The sequence below is a fragment of the Trichogramma pretiosum genome, unplaced genomic scaffold (genome assembly GCF_000599845.2).
Source record: "Trichogramma pretiosum strain Unisexual culture from Peru unplaced genomic scaffold, Tpre_2.0 scaffold79, whole genome shotgun sequence".
NCBI classification, from domain to species: Eukaryota; Metazoa; Arthropoda; class Insecta; order Hymenoptera; family Trichogrammatidae; genus Trichogramma; species Trichogramma pretiosum.
In genome coordinates this window covers 637,712-663,086 of record NW_019641700.1, presented here as the reverse complement: position 1 = coordinate 663,086, position 25,375 = coordinate 637,712, and the positions used below count along the sequence as shown (strand labels likewise).

Here is a 25,375-nt window from a genome sequence, read left to right as displayed (position 1 = left end):
CCTCTTCATTTTCATAAACTGCTACAAAAAGAATGAGAGAACTAATATAGAATAACAATTCAAAAATCATATTGAGACGAAACACTGCAAACGTGGAAGTAAAGAATACCCTGCACATATTTAATAAAATTCAACGAAAAAATTTTATAAGACGAAGGATAGCCTTTACTAAAAAATAAGAGCATTCGTTTTCTAAAACAAATGAAATCGAATGATAAAACGAACGTACAAATAAGTGCGTTACACCAATACGAAGGAAAGCGCAGGTCGCAGGGTGGAGTTGACGATGTAAACAAACCACGGATGTCGGATACACAGAAAGAGGAATCAGAAATTCGCTCGTTTTGTTATTCACGTTTTCCACACGAGTTCTGACGCAAATGAGAATAAAATCATGCATGTACTATTATAACCGTCAAGTCAAATATTTCATGCTTGAAAACAATTTGATAAAAAATGTTCAATATCTTCTACTCGATTATTTATTCTTCTCAAATCCGTTGAATTGTCGCTCGCTATACTCGACGAAGTAATATTCGCAGTTGTTTTATTTCTGCAAAAAAATGTGTCGATTGTGGGAGTCGCTTCAATGACTGCTTTTTCTTTGCCTTTCTTATCATTCGAGTTTTTAAGGTTCTACGCACCACTCAGTCAAAAACGTGGATAACTCATGATTAAATTAAACGTCACACTAATCTTTAAACAACAGTCGTTTATACAAAATATCTTCTTTTTGTTTGTCCACGTGCTCATTAATCTGCCTTCTTTATACTGCCATTCAGCAGACTTAGTTGTGATAGGAAAGACACTGTAAACTTAAGCAAAATATATCCGCGAAATTCTCAAGGAGTAAGTTTAATTATATTTCAATGTGAAAAGTTGGCACAACTATGCCAACTCAAATTGCTAAATTTTCCAAATTTCAAATTGCCTGCAGACATACTTACTTATAATTTCTCACTGTAAATATGTAATTTTAGGTATCGCTAGTTCCCATTGTAAACAATTTCACCTAATGATCATTTATTTTAAATTTAAGTAACTTTAATGAGGTTACTTATAATTTGATGGTGTTTAGGGTCATATAAATGTCATACAAGTCAAACCTCCGAGTTTAAAGTCAACAATTGCCATTGAATGCCTTGTATACGCTTGTGCTCAATCTTGATTTTGTTTGACTTAAAATTCGAATTTCCGTACCAAATTTTAGGAGGTGGATCTCAGATTTATTAACAATCCGAAAATGCAATAAAAAAAATTCCCAAAAGTGAAACCCTAATATAATTCTTAAAATGAAATAATTCCTTAAGATCAAATGCGAAGTCATCATGGAATTCCCGATCAAAAATATGTCTTAGACAGAGTTTTGAGTTTTTATCACGTCGTTTCTGCAAAATTTTTGGGGGCTTCCATAATCTTATGACACACGATATACATACCGCATTACCATGCTACACGGTCTAGACTCGCAAACCTTAACTTCAAGTACGCTTGCGTAGCATCACCTTATTACACTAGTTAGCTTATGTGACTGCTATCACAATTTATTATTGTTTTACGAATTTCAATAGTTAAAAAAAGAGCCATCATTATAGTCGAAACATTAGTCATTATTCGTAAAATTTTTTTTCTTAAGTAGTTGCAGTGTATTTTTAATTCAATTTATTTAAAAAAACATATTATTTAAATTTCAGGAAAAATAATGATGTACAATTTCGAGTCATCAGACTTACCCATGCACTCAATGAGAATTATGAGTGATCACCTAATTCCAGAAAACAGGATAAAGAGTAATTTTCGAACAACTGGAACGAGCCCATCACCTATAGCCGCAGTTCAAGGATCTGGAGTAACAGGAGCGAACGAAAAATCAAGAGAGGACAATGAAAGTGATGACGATCTAGATCGAGAAAATATTACTTTCACTAGTGATTCAGGTATTAATGTGTACCATTATCAATAACATTTTTATTTAGTACAGTAGTTCATTAAGCATTTATCAAACCTCTTAATGTTTAGTTTGTCTAAAGGTAAAGCCTGTGTATAGTAGTGGGTGCGTTAATTTTTATTTTTTATCGAACCAACGCAAAGTGAACCGTCATTTAAATACTCTACCAAATGATGCATTCCAATTTTACATTGGTAGACTGTACTTGAGTACGTGTCTCCGCCTTGCATTTTTATTTAGCGTTACATTTCTTACTCACTTAATGGCTATTTAGAAGTTCTTAAAACTACATTTGTTTTAAGAGAAATTTTGTTAGTAAAAATACAAAGAACTAAAAACAAAATACCGATTTTTTGGATATAAAACTTATTGGTTCCACTTGAAAAATCTGAAACAATTTTGAGAGTATGGATTGTTGCGTAAAATCAAGAGGTATTTTGACTGCGTTTCGACTCTGATTACCGGGAAGAAATTATTAAAATTATCTCTTATTTTTTCTAAAGCCTCGAAGCAACCGAAATTTATGTCTCAATTCAGGGCTTTAAACTATTGGTATTATCACTATAAATCAGAATTGGTTTTAATGTAAATCAAACGTCCATAAGATTTGTGAAGTGTACGAGGGATATTTCGTCTTTAAACGTTGGCTTCTGGACTGTTTTTTCATATACTGTATTATACCGAAAGTAAGTAAAAATTGAAAGGCTCTTGAAGGATGATTATTTGAAAATTCTAACATAAGCCTTACTCAAGAGCTAAATCAGGTTCAATTTTGAAAAAGTATTGTATTTACTTTTAAGGGCTAACAGGGGGCTTAATTATTTTTCATTTTTCAATTACAGTACTAGGCTATAGAAGTGAAAACAATTTTTTCTTCAAGAACACACATGACAACCCTTTTCAATACCCTATTTGAAAGTATTTTGTGCAGTTAGATACTTGGAAACAGTAGTACAATAATGAGTGTGTTGACTCTCTACATAAGCTTTAAACACGTCTAAGCTACCTGTCGTCAAAATCCAACATGTAGTTTCATTTTGTCTGATAGCCAATTGGCCATGGCCGCAGCCAAAAGATAGGTATAAGATAAACTGTAGCTACTTGTACATATAGCAAAGTGAAATTAATTTATGGAAAATGATGAAAAATAAATACTAAATTCTAGAAAATCGTTCACACGAGTAGCTAAAGTTCACCTTATGTCTAGCTTTTGGTTGTGACCATGGCCAATTGGCTATCGAACAAATTGAAACCACAGGCCACAATAAATTGATGCTCGCTCTTAGATTTCTACGACAGTAGCTTGGATGTGTCTAAAGCTTTTTTAGAGGGTCAACACACTCATCATGACTATCTAACTGGACAAAATACTTTCAAATAGGGTATTATCATGTGTGTTCTTGAAAAAAAAATTTTTTTCACTTTTACAGTCTAGTACTGTTATTGAAAGTTGAAAAATAATTAAGCCTCGTGTTAGCCCTTAAAATGCGCTTTCTTCCCTTTCTAACAGCCTTATCAAAAATTTGAAAATGCCACTTACCTTCACAAAAACAGCCGTTTTGATAAATTGTATGTAAAATAGTTTTTTCTTCTACATTTCTTAAAAAATTTGTTAGTCACTAGAATCTTCGGGTATCGCAAAATGAAAAAATTTCAATGGGCAATCACACACATCTTTTGCACCATCAAAACTTCAAAAATCTAAAATTCGATTACAGGCACTATAAGAGGCATTTTATACGTCCCAAGCAATATCCGGATAAGGAAATGAAAACGCTCAAATTCGGGATTTAATGAAACACATTCATTATGTTTTTTCAAATCTTTTTACATCAGAAAACATATCTTTGGTACCTTTTATTATTTAAATTAGTCCAGTCAGCCCCTCTAAGTGACTTATCATTACGAAGCTCTGTGACGCATGAATGTGAATGGAATCTTTGACCACTCTTGTTTCTAGAGTCTAAAAATGTTTGTGACAACGTTCTCTTCCACTTAAGTGGAGCAGATTTTTAATTGTTCAGGAATTATGTAAACAATTACATGTAATAATTAATAGGATGGGTGCACGCGCAGGTCTCACAATAAAACACTGCATAAGTGACATTAATTTCTATTTTTACTATTTTATTAATTATCACTTAAATCACTCTTAATTAAGTCAAAACTGAGTCAATAAATTTAGAAAGTTGATAACAATTACAAAAGTTGTGTACACTGATATTATTATTGATTCTACACTATGAGATGTCAAAAGTCTGTGCAAATGATTTGAGCAGTCAACGCGAAGCTAGATTTTGTTAATCCACACTTATCTTCTGTGAGCTGTTGCACTTTAAACGTGCAAAGCTTCTCTTGAGTTCACAACGAGTTGAACTTGATATGTGAGAAAACCGGAGCACAACGATTGAGGTTATATTAATCCTCTCATCTGCATTTGTGAGCAGCCGGAACTGAGAGGGACCGAGATCACGTGAGATTGCACATTTCAACGTGTAGCCTCACTTTCTCTCGTCGTGCGCTCGTGCAACTGAGATGCGCCAAATAATCCCAAAAGTTGAGGTGATGACAGAAAGATCCCACCAGGCCTGCAGTAGACATTATTGGTCTTCAATTGCACCCTGGATAGTTTCTTTACCTGGTCGCAATCGATGAGTTGAGCCTTGATGAGTACGTCGATGAGACTAGCTTGACAAACGTCCTTGTTGAACGACTGGGTGCTTGTTGAGATGAGCTGGAGTAGTCGAGTTGATGAGATTTTCCTTGAAGATTATGCTCGATGTAGCTTAGCTTTTCGTAAATACAGGTTAACCGTCTACGTCTCTGCAGGACGCTGCTTCCCAGTTTCGCTCGTTTTCGAGCATGAATCCAACAAACGTCTCGGGCTCTAGTGGCCCGTTTTCTAGGCGGTAAAGCTATTCTCTTCCCTCCTTGAATCGAGGGCAATGGAAGATGACATGTTCGACTTCCTCCACTGCAGGATGGCAGGTCGGACACGAGCTGCTTGTGTCGTTTTTTTTACGACATAGGTAAGACCTAAAGCAGCCGTGGCCGGACAGAAGTTGCGGGAGATGGTAATTGACTTTTCCATGCCTCTTTTCGATCCACGCAGCGATGCTTGGTATAAGCCGGCCAGTCCATCGACCCTTCGTAGCGCAAGACCATTGGGTATGCCACTTCTCCAGCGCTCCTCACTCGTTGTGTCACTCCTGGCGTCCTCGCAGCTATGCTCGTAGAGCCTGGAGCGTTCGTCAACAAGGAAGACCAGTGGTGGAGTGCCGGCAAGAACATGCACAGCCTCGAGGGAAATGCTGCAGAAGCCGCATATCGCTCGAAGACAGGCGCGCCGATAGATTGATGCTGCCTTGCGGACATAGCTGTGTGTCCCTGTAGCCTCTCTCCATGTTGGGGCCCGTACACGAGGATTGAATTGATGACGCTGATATAAAGCCTGTGCTGGCTGCATCTCGGGCTCCCAATGTTGAGCATCAGGCCGAACAGGGCGCCCGCGACTCGGGCGGTCTTTTCACTGACTAGTTTCAGGTGCTGATCGAATCGCAGCTTGTCATCGATGTGCACACCGAGGTATCGGATGCAGGGAACGGACGTAATATCGCAGTCACCGACTCTGAGGATGATGCTTTCCTTCAATTTTCTGCTTGTGACATTCAGACCCTCAGTTTTCTGATCGGCAGTCTGCAGACCCAGTTTGCTAAGGGCCCTACGCACTAGCCGGATGGCGTCGTCTGCGTCTGCCTTGATATCTTCTAATTTTTTGTCATAGATTATAAGCGTGATGTCGTCTGCAAACCCGACAATCGACACTGTTCTGGGAAGCTTGAGTCCAAGGATCTTGTTGTACATAGCGTTCCAAAGAATGGGGCCAAGCACCGATCCCTTGGGGGACACCCGCTGTGACGCTGTAGGTCTCCGCGTCGCTGTCGCTGAAGTAGCTGGCGATGATTCGTTGGAGATAGGGTGGCACTCCAATCTTCTCTAAGGCGCTGAGGATGTGATTCTAGCGCGCCGAGTTAAAAGCGTTTTCAACTTCTAGTGTGACGATGACGCAGTATTTCTTCGTACCTCTGTAATACCTCTTGCCAGTGATGGCTGCCTTAACTGTGCTTAGAACCTTCTGTATGGCGTCAATGATCCTTTCCAGGAGCTTGCCCGCGGTGTCCAGCATGCAGAGCGGGCGGTACGACGAGGGCTAGAAGACAGGCTTGCTTGGTTTTAGCATCAAGACAAGTCTTTGACACTTCCAACGTGCCGGAAAACATCCTTCCCTGAGGCATGCCGTAAAAACACGGCGAAAAACGTCCTTACACGCACCTACTACGGCTAAAGTTTTTTTTTGTGTACAAGTGTTATGCGCACATTCACCTAACAATTGCGCATAGACCCTCTTTGAATTTAAATATCACGGAAAAAATTTTTTTGAAAAAATCAATTTGTACCTCAAATATTTTTTGTATTTTAAAGTATTTCATAAATTTTACTTCCTTATTCTATATTTATAATTTTCTTTCAGAAATTAAACTATCAGGTAGCAGTAAGCGTAGCAGTATGCAAAGTCGCGGCAGTACTGGTAGTTTAATCGAACATCGTAGTAATACACCAAGGTCTCAAGCAGCGACCCCCAGGTATTTTAAGTCCATATATTTTTATAAATCCATCATTATAGTTTTGGCTAAAGTAATTATTAGTTATAATTCGTATCTCATAAAATTCATCTGATAAATGATGATAAGTTTATTTGTTTTATTCATAATATTAGTTTAAGGAGGCTATTACGTAAAATCAAAATTTTAACCACCGATACTAAACATTAGAATATGACAGCTTATCATCGTACGAATTGAAAACAGCTTTTCGTCAATTTTCTGTTGTTCAACGTAAAAAATCTTTATGAAATGAATATTGTTTGTAAATTTTTTAAATTGTACGTTAGTTTCAAATTTCTGAAAAAATTACTTTTCATTTTTTGGATTTTTTCCAGATTTTTTTTGATTTTTTGCAAGAACCACAAGGCCAAATGAAAAAAGACGAGTCTTTTTATCAGTATAAAAGTTACAAAAAATTTGAATTCAATATAGGTTCTATGTCTGATGTGTTTTCCTTATCAAAAATTTACTTGAGGAGAGCTGACACTTATTATTAACAAAATAAAAGTTAAGCTGAAATTTAAGATCGTGGATGATTTTTTATCTTGTAAAAAACTCTTTATTCATAGGAAAAATGTGTATTGTTGCAGGAAAACAAGCAACAATTTGAATTACACGAATAAGTCCAGTACTGAACTGGCCTTAAAATTAAATTTTTCGATAATGAATTTAAATTTTGATTTCGGCATACTTATTAGTAGCGGTACAAAAAATCTTTCCTTAGCAGATAGAACGTTTTTATTCGGAAGAGCTTGGGTGCATTGATCGACCTATCAAACGATATTTCTCATTTTTTCAAAGGATCATCTTTCAGCAGGATCGCTTCTTGTTCTCTTTCGTACAAGTGTTACGGCTGGAGAGCCAATTTATAATAAATAATATATATTGATTTTATTCTGGCTGGTGACAACGAGGGAAGTATATATGATGTGATTGATTTGTGTGGAGTGGTAGTAGTCGTTTGTTATTTGTTATAATAAATTACAATGCAAACACATTCATCCATTCAGATACAAAAGTTTAACTTACACCTAGGCTTACTCAACTAATTAAAAATAATATTCATAAGCCTGGTGGACGATTCTCGGTGTAGATCGTGGCTCACTCTGCAACTGGTTGGCTGGCGTTCCTGGTTGGCTGCACTGCACTAACTGCACTAGTCTCGATTACAATTACACTCCGCATTGGACTCGCGGCACAATTTAATACAAGTCTAAATGATATAAAATCGCGGTACAAAGTGACGTGAGCTCTGCCCACCGAATAAGTTGATAGTCGAATCGCGCAGAGGCCTCCGTGGGTCCTCAATATATACTACTAGATTTTGCATACAAAATTAAGAGAAAGCACCTGTCAGCACCTGCTCATCCGTGAGAATCTGACGACAGCTTTTACTAATTTTTACGAGTTTATTGGTCTTCCTGTTAAACCGACATCGCCTCAAATTTAATCAATGCTTTGCATGGCGTGTCTATTTCACACCTTTGTAATAGGTGTCGATTTCGATGTTCTTTTCATAGAACTCGATGTTTTGACCAATTTTATAGTTTTGCTTTCCACTTAGCTTGATGTCGTCAGATCCCGTAGATCGAGGCTGGTGCGTCCGTTCGTAGAGTGAAATTTCATGTTTATCGTTATTTGAATATACATTATTTTTAAGAATATTATAATTGTTTATAATAAAATAAGGGTGACGTGACATTTCCACGGCCATTTAAATGGTCGTCCCGACCATTGGCTAGTGCCCTTAGAGCTTCGTCTCACTTTTGATTTAGGATGATACATGAAGTAATACAAAGAATTTACAATACAACTTATTATATCTTAATATTACATACAAAGGTTTTCGTAACTGTGTTTCTTAAATGGTGATCGTTAATTTTGTTTCGTTTTTGTATTACATTTCAACAATTATTCTGAATTTTCATAATATTACGTTATATCGTGCACTTTCTTTCTTTCTTTCAGTAACCTATTCACACACAAAAAAAATTCTGTAATATAAACTCTATGATGCTGCTTTTTTTTTTTGTTTTCTTTTGTAAGTTTTTGCAATGGTAAAATAATCGTAAAAGTTATAAACAGAAATTGTTACAAATGTTACAAAACTTCATAGCTCCTTCTAAATTTTAACATTACAACGTCTTTTAGAAATAATAATGAGTATTTTACAGGAAAAAGGGAAAAAAATGGGTGGTAAAAATGTTAACTTGACTTTTGTAATTTACAATTAATAAGAAATATCTTAAAAATACGAAATTTCCGCAACATCCACAACATTTTTATGATCGCAGTGACATACAGTAAAACGTACACAATTCAATCACTGTATCTTCTATGCATTCAATGTTATAGAAAATTTTGATTCATGAATTTCAGCAAAGACGTATCCTGGTTTTAATATATATTTTTGTTTATAAAATGGTATTATTATCATTGTTTTCTTTTTTTATTTATTAATTTTCATTATTATTTTTTTTCTTAAAAGAAAATTTGCCAAAGATTTATTTAAAATATCAATGTGATATTTTTATCTGGTTAATTAATGTTTAAATTTTGCTTGCTGTAATTTATGATCAACTAAATTCCTACCCGCTCTAAGTTTTTTGTACTCCGGACAAAAATATGTTTTAATTGAAACAATTTTCTTTTTTTTTTTCTTTTAAAACAACTATTGTATATATTGCTCAATAATTTTGTCAGCTTTGTTTGATCGTATTTTAATTCTGACTGAACACAACAATTTCTTCTGATCATACTTTTCTTTGCGTCATAGACATTTTTCATACTACTTACATGCACTTGAGTCTTCTTTTTATTTGCAAGATTTATTTTAGGTAACGGGTCTTCTCTTTTGCGTTTATATTTAAATTGCTCTTTAATTTTTGGATAAAGACTTTTGTATATTTTTTTTTTATTATTACTTTTGAGAATTTGCATACCTAATAATTTCTTTTGTTTGGCATTCGGTATTTTTACAAGTGTATACGATTTCTCAACACATTCAGTCCTTATTGTTTTATTATTATTATCAATTTTAGGGCGTTTTCCATGTGCATCAACTTTTTGCGTTATCATTCTTTCCATAAATTTTGACTCGTCATTTTTCTTATTCTCACAAACTTTTACATTTTCACAAAATTTAACATCTATAATACCGTCAGTCATACACATATTTTCGATATCATTTTCCTTACCATTTTGGTTACTGATTAACATAGATTCGCTTTCAAATATTATTTCTGAATTGTCAATTCTGACTTTATTTTCACCGTTACTTTGAGCAAAATCACCTTTTATACACAATTCATTTGTCAAAATTTCATTTTCAAATTCACTTTCATAATTCACAATGCCTCTTTCGGCGAATTTATCTTTATCATTCGTTACAGTTTCCATCAAATCGTTATCATCATCGCCACTAACAAGTGGCATAACTTGATTTTCATTTTTACTCTCATAAACTACAATATTTTTCGCGATACCATTTTCTTTATCATCAACCAAAATTATTTGTTCATTACTTTCATCAAAACTTTTATCAATTTTCAAAATTTCATCATCAATTTTGTTTTCAAAACTAGCCGTCATTTCTGCGGTATTTATATCGCTATTATTTGTCAAATGTTTTGCACTACTACCCTCATAATAAAACTCATCACATCTGCTTGCTTCATTTTTTGTTTCGTATTTAGGAAAATCTTCTATAAATGTTATAACAAACTTATCACTTGACTCGTTATTACCGCTGTATAAAGAATTTTGAAGCAAACTCGTGTCTGATTCACTTTCTCTTTTACTTTGCTCTTTCAAATTTGAATGGATTGTACTATTACAATTTATAGTTTGCTCTGCTAGCTTACTTTTATCCTCGTTTTTGCAATGTAATTTTTCTGACTCAACTGTTAATCGTTTATCAATGTCTCTTCCAATATTATTAGAATTTATTTGACTCACGTTCGATTTGACTTCACTAGTTGTTTTATGATCTATACCTGATCGCGAATGACTCAAATTATTGTTAAACTTTCTCTTACTCTCTGTATTTACATTATTTGTTTGAATTTTACTATTTAATTTAAGTTCGGCATTTGTTGATTTTCTGAATCTGGTGGTGCTGACTCTACATCGCGTCCCTCTAAAAAACAGTTTCGTGCAATATGTCCCGAATTGTTACATTTATAACATATAATATTCGATCTTTGCGTGTCGTCATTGTAAAATTGATTTCCATTGTTGCTATAATCATTGTTATAATTTGAGTAATTGTTGTTTGAATTATTGTTATTGAAATTTGAAAAACTACCATTATCAAAATTGTTGTTACTAAAGTTGTCGTTATTGTAATTATTGTTGTTACTGAAAAAATTTCTAAAGTTATTGCACTCGCTCATAATATGACCTACTTGTCGACACCATCCACAACATACTTCATTAATGTGATCAACTGTAACAACTTTCGATACTTTTGGTCTGTACTTGTTGCACTTCGACGTTATGTGATCTAATGCACCACAGTGTGCACATTTTTCTGACTGTTTTAGTTTGTTAAGTACTTCGCAATTAGCCGCAAAATGATCTAATGAACCGCAAAGTAAACATTTCATATTATTGGTCTGGGGTAAAGGTTTATCCACGCGAAAACCTGCTACTTTAATACAATCCACTGAATCATGACCATTACTATTGCAAAATACACATTCAGATTGTTTTATATTTGAATTACGCCTTTCATCTTCCGCTCTTAATTCATTTTCTATCTTTACGGCTGCTTCGTAAGCATTGTCTAAATTATCTACCATTGGCATACGTAATTTAATTTGCCAAATTAAACCGGCGTTAAAAGCTTCTAAAATATGATTTTCAATATTATTCAAAAGTATGTGTGCGTTATTGTTTCGGCTCTTCGCGGCCTCGAGGTCTTGTTGTAAGTCGACAACTCGCATGTAATATAACGAAACTTTCTCTTTTTCATTTTGATGAATACTACTGAGATCTTTAGTTAATTCAATGACTGATTTACATTCACCGTACGCATTCTCCAGAAATTCGCAAAATTTATCAATTTTTTTAAAAATATCAAGATTTATTATATCGGTACACGGGCCTATCATTTTCTCTTTTAAACATAAAATAAATTTTTCTTCGTTTTCATCTGTTAATGAATTTTTGGCAAGCCTACAATCCTTTACAAAGCGTCTCGTATTTTGCTTACTTGAACCGTCGAAATTCGTAATACCTTTGAGCAATTGTTTGAACAACGCGTTCTGTGATACAGTCGTCATTTTGTCGTCTAGGTTTCTAATACTTCACGGTTTTGAATATTATTTTTCCCTATCTCAGAGACTCTATCTTTGTTATTATTCTTATTCACAGCGAAATTTTTAAAAGGTTTGATCAATTTATCAATAAATTTAATATTTTGATCGTCCTCTCCGTTTTCACAAAATGTATCGATAAGGGATTTGTTAATATTCTCTTCGTCAATATCAAATTCTGATTTAATTGCTTCTACTTGATCTGGAAAAGTTTTCAAAAATTATGTTACTTTTAAGCTGACTTTCTTTTTTACATCGGGAGAGCTCGTGTGCAATTTAAGTGTTGGTGATTTCAGTGATAATTTATATAAATTGTCTAAATTAGTTTGTTCAATTATTGAGAACTCAGCTTCTGTATCATTGAGGCCTAATTCATTTCTTGTTTAAGGCATTAAATCATTTATAAGTTGTTTTCTTTCATCATTTAACAAATTAAACTGATAACGATTTTCTGAATCTTTCGTGTCGATCAAATCACTATAAACTTTACGAAGTCTTTTTAAAGTTGCATTCTCGAAAATCTCTGTCATCGACATCATACATACAATCCATCGTTATCATTACCAGAAAAATTTCTAAAATTTTTTGCAAAGGTAGTCCAATAGGAGTCCTTAGGCCGAATGCACCATTTTCTGTTACGGCTGGAGAGCCAATTTATAATAAATAATATATATTGATTTTATTCTGGCTGGTGACAACGAGGGAAGTATATATGATGTGATTGATTTGTGTGGAGTGGTAGTAGTCGTTTGTTATTTGTTATAATAAATTACAATGCAAACACATTCATCCATTCAGATACAAAAGTTTAACTTACACCTAGGCTTACTCAACTAATTAAAAATAATATTCATAAGCCTGGTGGACGATTCTCGGTGTAGATCGTGGCTCACTCTGCAACTGGTTGGCTGGCGTTCCTGGTTGGCTGCACTGCACTAACTGCACTAGTCTCGATTACAATTACACTCCGCATTGGACTCGCGGCACAATTTAATACAAGTCTAAATGATATAAAATCGCGGTACAAAGTGACGTGAGCTCTGCCCACCGAATAAGTTGATAGTCGAATCGCGCAGAGGCCTCCGTGGGTCCTCAATATATACTACTAGATTTTGCATACAAAATTAAGAGAAAGCACCTGTCAGCACCTGCTCATCCGTGAGAATCTGACGACAGCTTTTACTAATTTTTACGAGTTTATTGGTCTTCCTGTTAAACCGACATCGCCTCAAATTTAATCAATGCTTTGCATGGCGTGTCTATTTCACACCTTTGTAATAGGTGTCGATTTCGATGTTCTTTTCATAGAACTCGATGTTTTGACCAATTTTATAGTTTTGCTTTCCACTTAGCTTGATGTCGTCAGATCCCGTAGATCGAGGCTGGTGCGTCCGTTCGTAGAGTGAAATTTCATGTTTATCGTTATTTGAATATACATTATTTTTAAGAATATTATAATTGTTTATAATAAAATAATGGTGACGTGACACAAGTTCGATAATGAATTGTCTGCAACAAATACTATTTCTTAACTTATAATAAATATAGAATAAACTAAATTTTACTGATATTATAACCTTTCTAAAAAATAAAAATGCGGCCAATACATCAAATTAACTGGGACTTACCTATAAAATCAATCCTCGATAAATTAACGAACACACTCTCACACGTGGGCATCATGACGTAAGTGAAAATAAACCACGTCGGAAAGAGTTTAGCTCTGAGGTTAAAAAAATTCGGAGAAATGCCAAAGGAACATTAATTTCTGAGATGTCCAAAGGATCAACCAATGATTGGGCAGTCGTTAGCCGGGTCGAAACAATCATTGAAATCCTAACGAAGACCCAGTGCATTACATGGAGAAGGTCACCATCAAGGAAGAGCTCTGTAGTTTGCTTATTAGTGTAGAAAATAAATTAATTGACTACAATTATTACTAAATAGCATACATGTTTGTTTGAAACCAGTTCGTCTTGGAGGTTCTAACCAAACTGGTGATCTGCCATTTATTATTGTATCTGCAACGTAACGATAAACAAAACATGAATAATTAACGATTGCTCTAAATATTGCTAAAAAAAATTAAAAATTGTTTTAAACTCATTATATGAGTGAATCTCGTGAAATTTTGATATTTGAGTTAACTATACACTATTCGTGAAGAAACTTGAAAACTTGAAAACTTTCTCTTGTCTTGAGAATAATTTCTAATAATATCCAAACTCGAATTCATACAAAAATCATGCAATTTATGGTGTTTTTTATGAGTTTTTAAGTTCAATTCGTCCTACTTTTTATTTTCAAATTCTAATTATTCGAAAGCCCATCAAGCTTCTTTATCCAAATCATCACCAAGCAATGCTCAGAAACTGTACTTTTGAGAAAAATTTTACTGAATGGCATGCGTCGTTACCCGAGCCTTTTACTTTTTTGAGAAAAACTAAACTCAATTTTTAGTATTTTAAATATTTTTTTAATAAAATCCTATTATCTCAAAAAGCTATACAGTGAATCATCACCAAATTATGAGGAAAAATAGTTTTTTAGTAGTAGAAAGGAGTGGTACATCTATTTTTGATGTGCATACTGTCCATATGCAAAAATGTGAATGAATCTAAGCCACTGTGATGAGATCTACTACATTGAATTGTTCGTCATAAGAAGATCGGCGTTATTATTGTTTCTGAACAGTATAAAAAAATTGACCGTTACACTTGGGTATCAGATGCGAAGAGCCTTGTGGCTTTGGGAGCTGTTAGTAACAATACAATAGCGGGAGATTACTGTCGTTTTCTTGCACAAAAAATAAAGAATCACATCTAGACGCTTTGACATGAGATGGTATTCAGCGTGCCACTACAATTGATTGTAGGCCGCGTAATTAATATTGTCATCTTCTTGTCGTTACTCAAGTACGATGAAAGCTCGCAAGTTGCTTTGTACAGGGTTCGTGCTCATTGCTGAAGGCTGAGGTGACCCTTGCATTATAAGACAAAGCAATTTGCGACACAGTGAATACTCTATGACCCGGCACCGCCGAAACTTAAGAGATTAAGATGATGTTTTGAGCTGATAGTTAAAAATGTTCGTATAGATCGAAATTGAAAACTTTTTTTTAGTAAAATAGGTTTATACTACACCTGATTGACAAAAAACTCCTAACCAAGCTCTGAAATCCCAATTACGTTACTTTTTTTATAATACTACATTTTTGTGATTAGAATGACTAATCTCGCGATTCTGATGTGAGTTCATTAATATAAATGGGATCTCAAAATTTTTAGAAAAGTACACTCACACCTAAGCAGAGTGGAATTTTGAAAAAAAATTGATCCAAAAGCTTTGCAATTTAGCGTTGATAAAATATTTATTTTCTTAAAATTTCTCGTATTTTGATGTGCACATTGAATTTTACACAATTTTTGTTCATTCTGCTCCGTTTTGATAAAACGTGGTACTTTTCTGAAGATTTTAAGACCCCATAGATCAATATTCGCGTAATGAGTCAATCCGATCACAATATTTAGTATTATGAAAAAAGAAATGTAATTGAAATTTTGAGTGAAGGTAGAAGTTTTTTCATTCAATCAGAGGTAGATAAACATATTTTACTGTCCAAAAAAATATACTTCGACTACTTCGATTTATATGGACATTTTTAAATATCAGCTCGAAACACCATCTTGTCCCCTTAAAGTCGCAAGCACTACTAGAACCAAAACACGATATTTGAAAAAAGGTGAAATAATGATTACACCTAAGTGATTAATTACACAGCCATACTAAAAAAGAGTTGGTGTCCAGAGACCAAACCCACTGGACACTATATTTTCGGGGCTGCTGAATCCGGATCCGATGTCAGTTTTTCTTGGTTGGGTCATTTTCAAGGTCATTTGAGGATGCTCAATCCAAATCTTAAGTCATATGTTCTCTGCGAACTTACCTTCAAGGTTATCTGAAGATTAAACTAAGAGAACTCGATATGAAATTCTAAAAAAATCACCATTAAATTTTGGAGGTCGCTGAATCTGGATCAAAGGTCATTTTGACTATATCCGGCCATGCAAAGATCATTAGAAGGTCATTAGAAAATCAAATCTCATAAATGCGATAAAATAATTAAAGATCTTTAAATGTTATATCCTCTTCAAGCCTACCATAAATTTTAAACATAGACTTGAAATAGTAGCTACTACGAAGTACATTCATGAATTATTTTTAATATATTTTAAAGGTCTCAAACTGCGACTCCTCATAAGTACAAGAAAGGAGATGTTATAATAACTCCTAATGGAATCCGCAAAAAATTTAATGGTAAACAATGGCGACGTTTATGCAGTAAGGATCCATGTACCAAAGAAAGCCAGAGGCGAGGCTTTTGTTCGAGACATTTGAGTCTTAAAGGTTCTAGTTTGCGCTCTCTCAGTCGAAATAATACTAAATTGGATAGTGAAGATACATCGAGGGATTCAAATGATTCTCCGGGTATTGCCAGTGGACGTATTACTGGACGATTTGATCCAGAAGAAACGGAAGCAGCAAATATGTTAGGTAAGTAAAACCATTTGAATGCTTTCTGATCATATATTTTAATTATATCTACGAGTCATTCTTCGTATCAAAAGTATAGAAGACTCTAAGACAATATTCTATTAATTATAGTCTTGCCAAAGTTTTAATGAAGCCCCTGTAAGGGTTGTTCAGTTCTCACCGAGCATGTACAAAACACTTACACATACATGGCAATAGCAGCAGCTAATGAGACGCGCGTATTTTGTTTTCGCGTTATTGAATTATCTAGCATAAAGATTTTACGCATAAAATTCGACACGCCGGCCGGCACGCGATGTAGTTTGTTTTTACAACCGCTAACTTGATTCCCGCGTCGTAACGTGTACGGCATACACTGTACGCGCGCTAACACCTTCCATCTCACGGCCATATGTGTGCGTGATTCCCAGTGTCGTTAAGATACTGTCGTTCGGTGGCTCTGAGCTGCACACTATTCAGTCTAGCCTTGACTACCACCACGATCACATCGAATCGAATTAATCTGAATTCTCGACGAAACAATGGTATTGAAGCAATCCTTACTACCAGACACTGACACCAATTTTTATTAGTTGTTTTATAGTGTAATATTAACCCATCAAGTCTCAAGAGGACGTTTTTTCTACACTTTATTTGACTACATTATTTTTGGTGAAATTGGGGTAAAAAATATGAGAGTAACCAATTCTAATGTTAAATTTAATGACCTTTCAGAATCTGATCTCAGATTTTCTAAAAAATGAACAACTGATTTTTTTGGAATTCTCCAAACAATCAGTTTTGGCAGTAATTCAAAATCACAAATTTATGAGTATTGATTCTCCACGTTAGATAAGATAAGACGAAGATTTCAAGACTTATGATGATTTAAGAGTTCCAGGTTCGACTCCTGTTCGAGGTTGAATTTTTTCATTCGTGTACGATGTAAATTGCATTGTGGCTTTGATAATATAGTCATCTTTAGATGTTTTCAGCTCCAGAGATTTGAAATTAGCGTAGAAAAATTTCACGGATTTTAAATTATAACGTGGAGAATCAATAATCATAAATTTGTGAGTTTGAATTACTGCTTAAACTGATCATTCGTATAATTCCAAAAAAAATCAATTGTTTATCGGTATAAATCGACAGAATCGTGAACACGATTAAAAATTATTTTCGAAAAAATGATCAGGTCGAAAAGTGAACTTGATTTTATCCAAAAAAAAAACGTGATTTTGAAAAAAAAATTTTTTTATTTTTCAATTTTCCAAATGGAAACCATTTGAAATCTCTTGGAATTCGTGCAAACATCGCGTCCTTGATACCTAAACAAACAGTTAGCGGTGTTCCGTTTGAAAAAATTAATGTTTGAACACACAAAATGACGAAACACGAAAAAAATGAATTAAAAATTCGATGAATGATATTTATTATTTGATAATAAATGTATTTCTGTTTTAGTTCATGAATAATTGTTCCGTGGTTATTTAGTAAATACTATACATCTGGAAAACTTCAGAAATAAAACTTCACTTAACTATTTGCAATGAAAGATGCCATTAGTTTTATAATGTACTATTAAAGCATACACACAGTAAATTAGGGCGATTTGAGAATATTATCCTTACATTCACAATAAAAAATAAGATATACATATGGGCTAACCCATAGTTAGCATGATGGCCAGAAAATTTTTTTTTCTTTAATCATGTACTTTTAACGAATACGTTGGAATGTGAAAGTCCTGAACGTTTCAGCCTTCTAGGTCCAACCCTATTGGATTAGCATTTTCTTGTGTTGACCGAAGTTTATCTGGCAATAAAATAAGTACTAAAACAGCTCTCAATCAGCTTAAAATACTATTCAAACTATCTATGCATTGTGATTCTGTTCGGTGAACATTTGAAATCTTGTTAATTGTTACCGCTAGTGGAAAAAAACACCTTCTTGGTGTTTAAAGCATCTGGTATAATGTGAGAGAGCGTGTGTGCTACACAGACTAAATGTTTTTTTTTTCATCTAACTCTTGGAAAAATTTCTTAACATTACTAGCTCCATCAGAGATTATAGCTGTTAATTTTTTTCATTATTCTTCGGAATTGTTAAGATACATTTTTAGCTGTGTGACGATCCATAGATAGATAGAAGTTTTAGTATAATGAATAGTTATACCCATGTAACTTGAATTAGTGTTATCTGTGCATACGTCGCAGGTGAAGCAATGATATAATAAGGACTTAATTTCTTTTATGAAATTAGTTTTGATGACTTTCTATCTTGCTTCATGTTAATGGATTTTGGTTTTAGCAGATGGCACTTTGTATAAAGGGGTTACAATCTTAATCAATGTTTTAAATCGTTTATTCTTTAGGACTGAGATAGTCTGACGATTTTTTGAAATAAAAAACAAAATGGCATTATTTATTTTGTCACATTGAGTACCTCCATCTGAAAAAACAATGAGAATTAATAAAAAATATTTTCTTGTTAATTTCAAAATGTAACTAGTTATAATACATACCTTTAAAAGATTGCATTTTCTTGAAGGCGGTGTTTATGCTCTCGGTATCTTTAAATGATGAAGCAGATATTTCCTGAAAAAATTATTAAATATATTAATTTAAAAAAAAGTTTTGGATCTAGCTATTCATGCACAACTTATTTAAAATATTTTTATAAAGCTCAAATTATTAATAAATAAAATATAACTTGTTAGGAATTTCTGCAGATCTGCTTTTTTTTGGTTGGAATCTCAGATTGTTATCTTTTTGGCAGTGATTACATTTTATTTTATCACTAATTTTGGTCACGTGTGTCCAAATCCGATTTTCACGGCGGCATTGATGTTTACTGGAAAAAAATTATTTTTAATTTAAAAGATTGTTTTTAAAGTACAATGCATACAATAAAAGCAAAAGAATTTATTACAATTAAATAATTGCAGCTACTTCACGTATCGTTGACGATTCCTTAGACTCAATCTGTTTAACTTCCCCTTCAACAATCGGCAGTGGTGTTCCCGAATCTTGATTAGTGTTGATTTCCGATGCAGAAGCTTTTTTTTATCCAAATCTGGCAGGGGTATTTTATTAAAAAAACCAAATTAAATTCATGACCATCAGGATTATGAACGATGAAAAGCGAAAGTAAGTTGTTGATGCAGCAGTAAAATACGATTGGGTTACTGGTTGAATTTTCGCACGCAGGTAGAAGAGCAATTTTCAGCAGATTGCGATTCTGAATTTCAAGAATTTGAAAACACGCTTTGCCCGGTGTATCCTCCTGCACGATCGGTCGCACACTTCGTAGAACTTTTTTTCTAACGGCTCAAAAAAGTGTCCAAAGGCTGTGTGCAATGAGAAGTATGTGGAGGAAGTGTCAGTGTGTGAATTCTATGTATCTTGAACAAATCTATAAGTTCCAAAGAGCGTGATGACTATCGTAATTATCTACACTCGGCAACCAAATTATCGCAACAAAAAAATTCATCGAAATTTTGTCGATTTTCAAATGCTTCTATCTTGGGCTAAATTTATCGTATCGACACGCTTTTTTTTTAATTTCTTGGACATTTTGTCCTCTTTAAATTCATATAAATTAAGATAAGATTTGAGTTAATGTTGAGTTACCAGTAGTATCTGAGCGTGACCCTAAAAATTACTGAGAAAAAATGACTGTTTGAACGTGTACCAGTACCACAGTGATTTTTTTATCGAAATCTAACATACACCATCGCAAAGTGCTCTTTTTAACGAGTAATTTAAAAAAAAGGACCTCTCTACGATTTTTTTAACGCTCTGTAGGTCGATTTGAAGGTACGGTTTATGTACGCAAAATGCCCAGAAAATCGTCTTGATTTCAGCTAAACGGGGGATTTTACGTACTTTAAATGGTATCTTCAAAACGACCTACAGAGCGTTAAAAAAATCGTAGAGAGGTCATTTTTTCTAAATTACTCGTTAAAAAGAGCACTTTGCGATGGTGTATGTTAGATTTCGATAAAAAAATCACTGTGGTACTGGTACACGTTCAAAGAGTCATTTTTTTTTCAGTAATTTTTAGGGTCACGCTCAAATACTACTTGTAACTCAACATTAACTCAAATCTTATCTTAATTTATATGGATTTAAAGAGGACAAAATTTCCAAGAAATTAAAAAAAAAGCGTGTCGATACGATAAATCTAGCCCAAGATAGAAGCATTTGAAAATCGACAAAATTTCGATGAATTTTTTTGTTGCGATAATTTTGCTGCCGAGTGTATTAACAGCAATGCAGGTTGTAGTATATGATTTTTAGTTGGCATGTGATCATTTGTTAATATTGTCTTGCTGATCTCCCGGAGTTGGGTGCAAGCGTGCTACAAGTGATTTTAAGTATTTGAAGAATAAGTCTTCATTGCTCCAAAAAATTTTACGTTCGAATACGCATTTTATTTTTTGTTCAAGGTAATTTTGGGGGCGCTACAGTTAGAAAATGAAGTTCTTACTTGAGCTTAATTTTAGGTTAAATCGGGGTTTTATTCGAGCCTGTAGCGCCCTTGAAGTGGCCTTGAAAAAAAAAGAAATACATTTTTCAACGTAAAATTTTCCGCTCTTTTCAAATTTGCAATAAAAAATAGGGGTTTCCATTTGAAAAATCGATTATTGGGTCGCTGTAGCTTTGAGGTCATGTTCCAGGTCAAATCCAAGGTTACCATTGGATTCCCCATCAAAAAATACGTCGGATATGAGGTTTTAGTTTTTTTTCTCTGCATATTTAGCCCGCTTTTAGGAGGTTTCCATACTTTTGTGACACCTTGTATAATAGATCCCATGTCCCACTTTTTTTTGACCTTTTGGATTCCAGTTTTATCCATATTAAAGATTCTACTACGAATAAACTTATCCTGACGTCATGTTATATAGGTTGTTGAAAAATTTAACCATTTCAGTTTTATTGAAACTATTGATTCTATAAAAGCTAGTTGCTTCAGGTTTTCACACGTTGAAGGGCTTATATATACAATCAAAATTTTTTCATGCTACCCCAGCCGAAACTAATTTTTTTCATATCGGCAACCAAAACGAAAAAGTTCATTTCTGCTGAGGGATTCATGAAAAATAGTATACGCACCTATCAAGCGAAAAAGAAAGCCTCAGAACACATGTTTATCAGCCACGGCCGATAATTACATATACTCTGAGGCTTTCCATCTTTTTGCTACCTAGGCACGTTATACTATTTTATTAAATTTTTGAGTGGGGCTTTTCTTCCCCTTTTCATTGCACGTTTCGAAAGTTCAAAATTTTGATTTTGCACTAAAATACAAATGGTTCCCTGAGCCTTTTTCGTATACCTTATTTTTCGTACACCGTTAAAATTTTTCTTTTTTTTGCGTTTTCTGGCAAATAGTGTTTTCGGTCATCTTTTGTAACTTTCAGAGAGTACCTATGGAGCTTTAGCATCAGGGTCCCGTACACTTCTTCAGAACATCAATGCTTACAGCCACTACCACGGGTGAGACAATTGACCTTAAAGGTCACTCTCAATACAAACAGTTTTTTTATGATTCAAATTTAGGCAAAAATGAATAAAGTTATGTGCTTGACTGTTCATGCAGAGCAATGTGGGTCGCCTCGACCGTGGTAGTATCCGTAAGCATTGAGCTTAACCTTCACATAGTCGTTGAAATTTAATTATAAAAACCAGTTTGTTACAATATGAAGATTCAAATAATTTTTTATTTACTTATAATAGGTGTTGTGAAATGATAATAATTAGTAAATAAAAAAGGTTTTGGATAGTTAATGATATAAATTAAAAATAAGTTTATTGAAGTCATTAAATGTGTAGTTTTTTATTCATACTTTCTACTTCATTATCATTTAAACAATGAAAACTTTTTTTAGTATCTCTGGGAAGTTCACGTTCTGCTACGCCAGCATTTTCTTCGCCTTCTGCACATGGCTCAGCGAGCCCGCAAGTTGATGTTTCGCCTATACCATCATTTGGGGTTTGTCAAAAAAATGTCTTCATGCCTATAGCTAATCCAGAACAAAATGAATCACAAGTGTTACAATATGCCCACGAGTGGAAACAGTCCCAAATTAATACAAAATTTTTAATTCAATATAACACAGGGCCAGTAGTTAAGCCTGAACCCAGTAGAATTCAACAAACTCACAGGTTGTCACCGCAAGGAATTAATAATTTCACTAACAATCCACCAGTGAGTGTCATTCGGATGTCACCAATAAAGACACAAAAAATATGTTCAGATAAAAATACTGAAGCTGTAGAATTAAACAGAAATATTATTTTCAAGACCTATGAAAAAACGTCTACTATTCAATGTCCAGAGATCCAAGCAGTTTCTAGCTCCTGTCTTCGTGGAAACTTTAACTTACCCAACAAAGCTGATGTATCGAAAAAATGTACACTCTCAGATGATATTAAAGAAAAAGATTTACCAGATCATTTTTCAGAATGCATTCAAGACACAACTCCACTTGTGAACAATCACATATCAAGACCGACTTCGATACCTTCGGAAAACAATCAATTATCTATGACATCCATCACCAATCATATTTTAACGACTAAAAGAACTCCTTATTTAATAACAAAGCCGCAAAATACTCAACCACCACCTCCATGCAAAGTTTTATTATCTAATACTCCAGATGAAATTGAAACTACATCGTTGGACATTGTCGAACAGGTTTGTAATCATTACCAAAAATTTAATTTTCAATAAATCAATTACAAAAACTTTGAGGGTAGATCGAAACATGAATGATTTCGAAAATCACTTATTAATAGTAATGAAAGTTATTCTTGTGGTATCTAAAGAGAATACCTGCAACCTGGACCCGATCAAATCACTATTTCTACTCTGACCTTACGATAGTGTCCATTTATCGCTTATTTTCGGTAATTTTATCGTTTTTTGATGTTTATACCGTGCAAATGTCTTTATTATTTTTTCAAACCATAAAGAGTCTTGAAAAATACCCGAAAGATGTTATTTTAACTGTTACAGAGTCAAAATTTCAATAATAAAATTTATTTCTATGGAAATTATCTCATAAAATCAAGCCCAGAGTTTTACACCTGTGTCGTAGAACCCAGCTAGAACTGATGATATATATAATCTTGGTCACAGGGGTGTCATTTCGTTCATTAGATGTATGGCTACAAACGCACGCATTTCCAGATGTCCTCATTAATCATAAACAATTTGACAGATAATATTTGGCCAATTCTTTGTGAAGTCGAATGGTAAAAAAATATTTTTTTTTTGCAAATATAAAAAACTTGTTGTATTTGGTGTCAGATTTGTCTCAAAAAAATTTTAGAAAAATTGGGGACTTCTACGACACTTTTTCAGAGACCCAAAGTTGGCTATTTTAGCGTTTTTCGAAATTCATGAAAAATCACAAATATTCAAATAATTCCTAGATTAAAGTAGAATGATTTAAACGAAAAAGTGACTATGAGCTTTTTTGTTGACAATTGTCCAAATTTTCAGAAAAAAATCATTCCAAAGTGATTGGAGCCACATAAAGACGTATAGAGTGGAAAAGACTTGAAAAAAAAAACAAAAAATAAGAAATCTAATCGAGTTCGAACCTGATTTTCATTCCCAAAACTATGTAAAAAGCTTCCTAAAGATGTCAACTACTGCCTGATAAAGTTTTGTAATGGGTCTTACAGTGTAACGCAATGTAGACAACAATGTGTGTCGAAAAATGTGCAAAAAGGGTCATACATAGGTCCAAAATGCCTAAAATCGCCAAAAACACCCATTTTCAGACCTTTTTTGCACGTTTTTCGACACACATCGTTGTCTACATTGCGTTACACTGTAAGACCCATTACAAAACTTCATCAGGCAGTAGTTGACATCTTTAGGAAGCTTTTTACATAGTTTTGGGAATGAAAATCAGGTTCGAACTCGATTAGATTTCTTATTTTTTGTTTTTTTTTTTCAAGTCTTCTCCACTCTATACGTCTTTAGGTGGCTCCAATCACTTTGGAATGATTTTTTTCTGAAAATTTGTACCATTTCTAACAAAACAGCTCATGAGCACTTTTACTTTTGATTCATTCTACTTTAATCTAGGAATTATTTGAATATTTGTGATTTTTCATGAATTTCGAAAAACGCTAAAATAGCCAACTTTGGGTCTCCGAAAAAGTGTCGTAGAAGGCCCCAATTTTTCTAAAATTTTTTTCAGACAAACCTAACATCGAATACAACAATTTTTTCATATTTGCAAAAAAAAATATTTTTTTACCATTCGACTTCACGGAGAATCGGCCATATATTGTTACAGGCAAAACCCGATTTGGTTAGGCAAAAGTAGAAATGCCTATGATTTTCGGACATAACCGAAATGCCGAAAACCGAAATCAAATTATAGAAAATTCCTAAACAATTTAGGCAAATCCCGAAATGACTGAACATTTTCAGGCAAAACAAGTAATGCCTAACCGAATTTAGGCATTTTCGTGTATCCCCATCGGAGACGTCGGTCGGTCGTGATATTATGAACATAAATACTAATTCTTTCTTTACGACTGTACGAATTTTCTTGAAATGATATATTATAAACAATGAATAATAATAAGTCGTGAATTTATTATCAATTATCAATTTATTAGCATAAAACTAATTTAAAGTTAAGTTCTAACCTTGAGGCAATTATTGCCAATATCATATTATTGATAATTCATTACTTATTTAGACAAGTTGTGCTATTGTGGCATTTTGAGTTACAAAGCACATTATTTTTTTTAACAAATGCAAATTCTGGTAGAACAGTTTTTTACCAGTACATTTGAAGAAGCCTTGGCCCCCAGAAGTTGATTGTTTCGCTGCTATTGTTCTAACAGACAAAATTTCCGAAGTCGGCACATCTCTTC

At 33.8% G+C, this 25,375-nt stretch overlaps 1 protein-coding gene across 3 annotated transcripts in view; it reads left to right on the top strand.

The window, feature by feature from the left end:
• The window catches only part of LOC106652780, an 85,182-nt gene that overhangs the window by 18,118 nt on the left and 41,689 nt on the right, over positions 1-25,375 (top strand). For all 3 annotated transcript variants that reach the window (XM_014371918.2, XM_014371917.2, XM_014371920.2), the window contains exons 4-7: positions 1,695-1,937; positions 6,480-6,591; positions 16,168-16,484; positions 22,357-23,168. In XM_014371918.2, the coding sequence (XP_014227404.1) occupies positions 1,695-1,937; positions 6,480-6,591; positions 16,168-16,484; positions 22,357-23,168 (1,484 nt within the window). The remainder of the gene's footprint in view (positions 1-1,694; positions 1,938-6,479; positions 6,592-16,167; positions 16,485-22,356; positions 23,169-25,375) is intronic.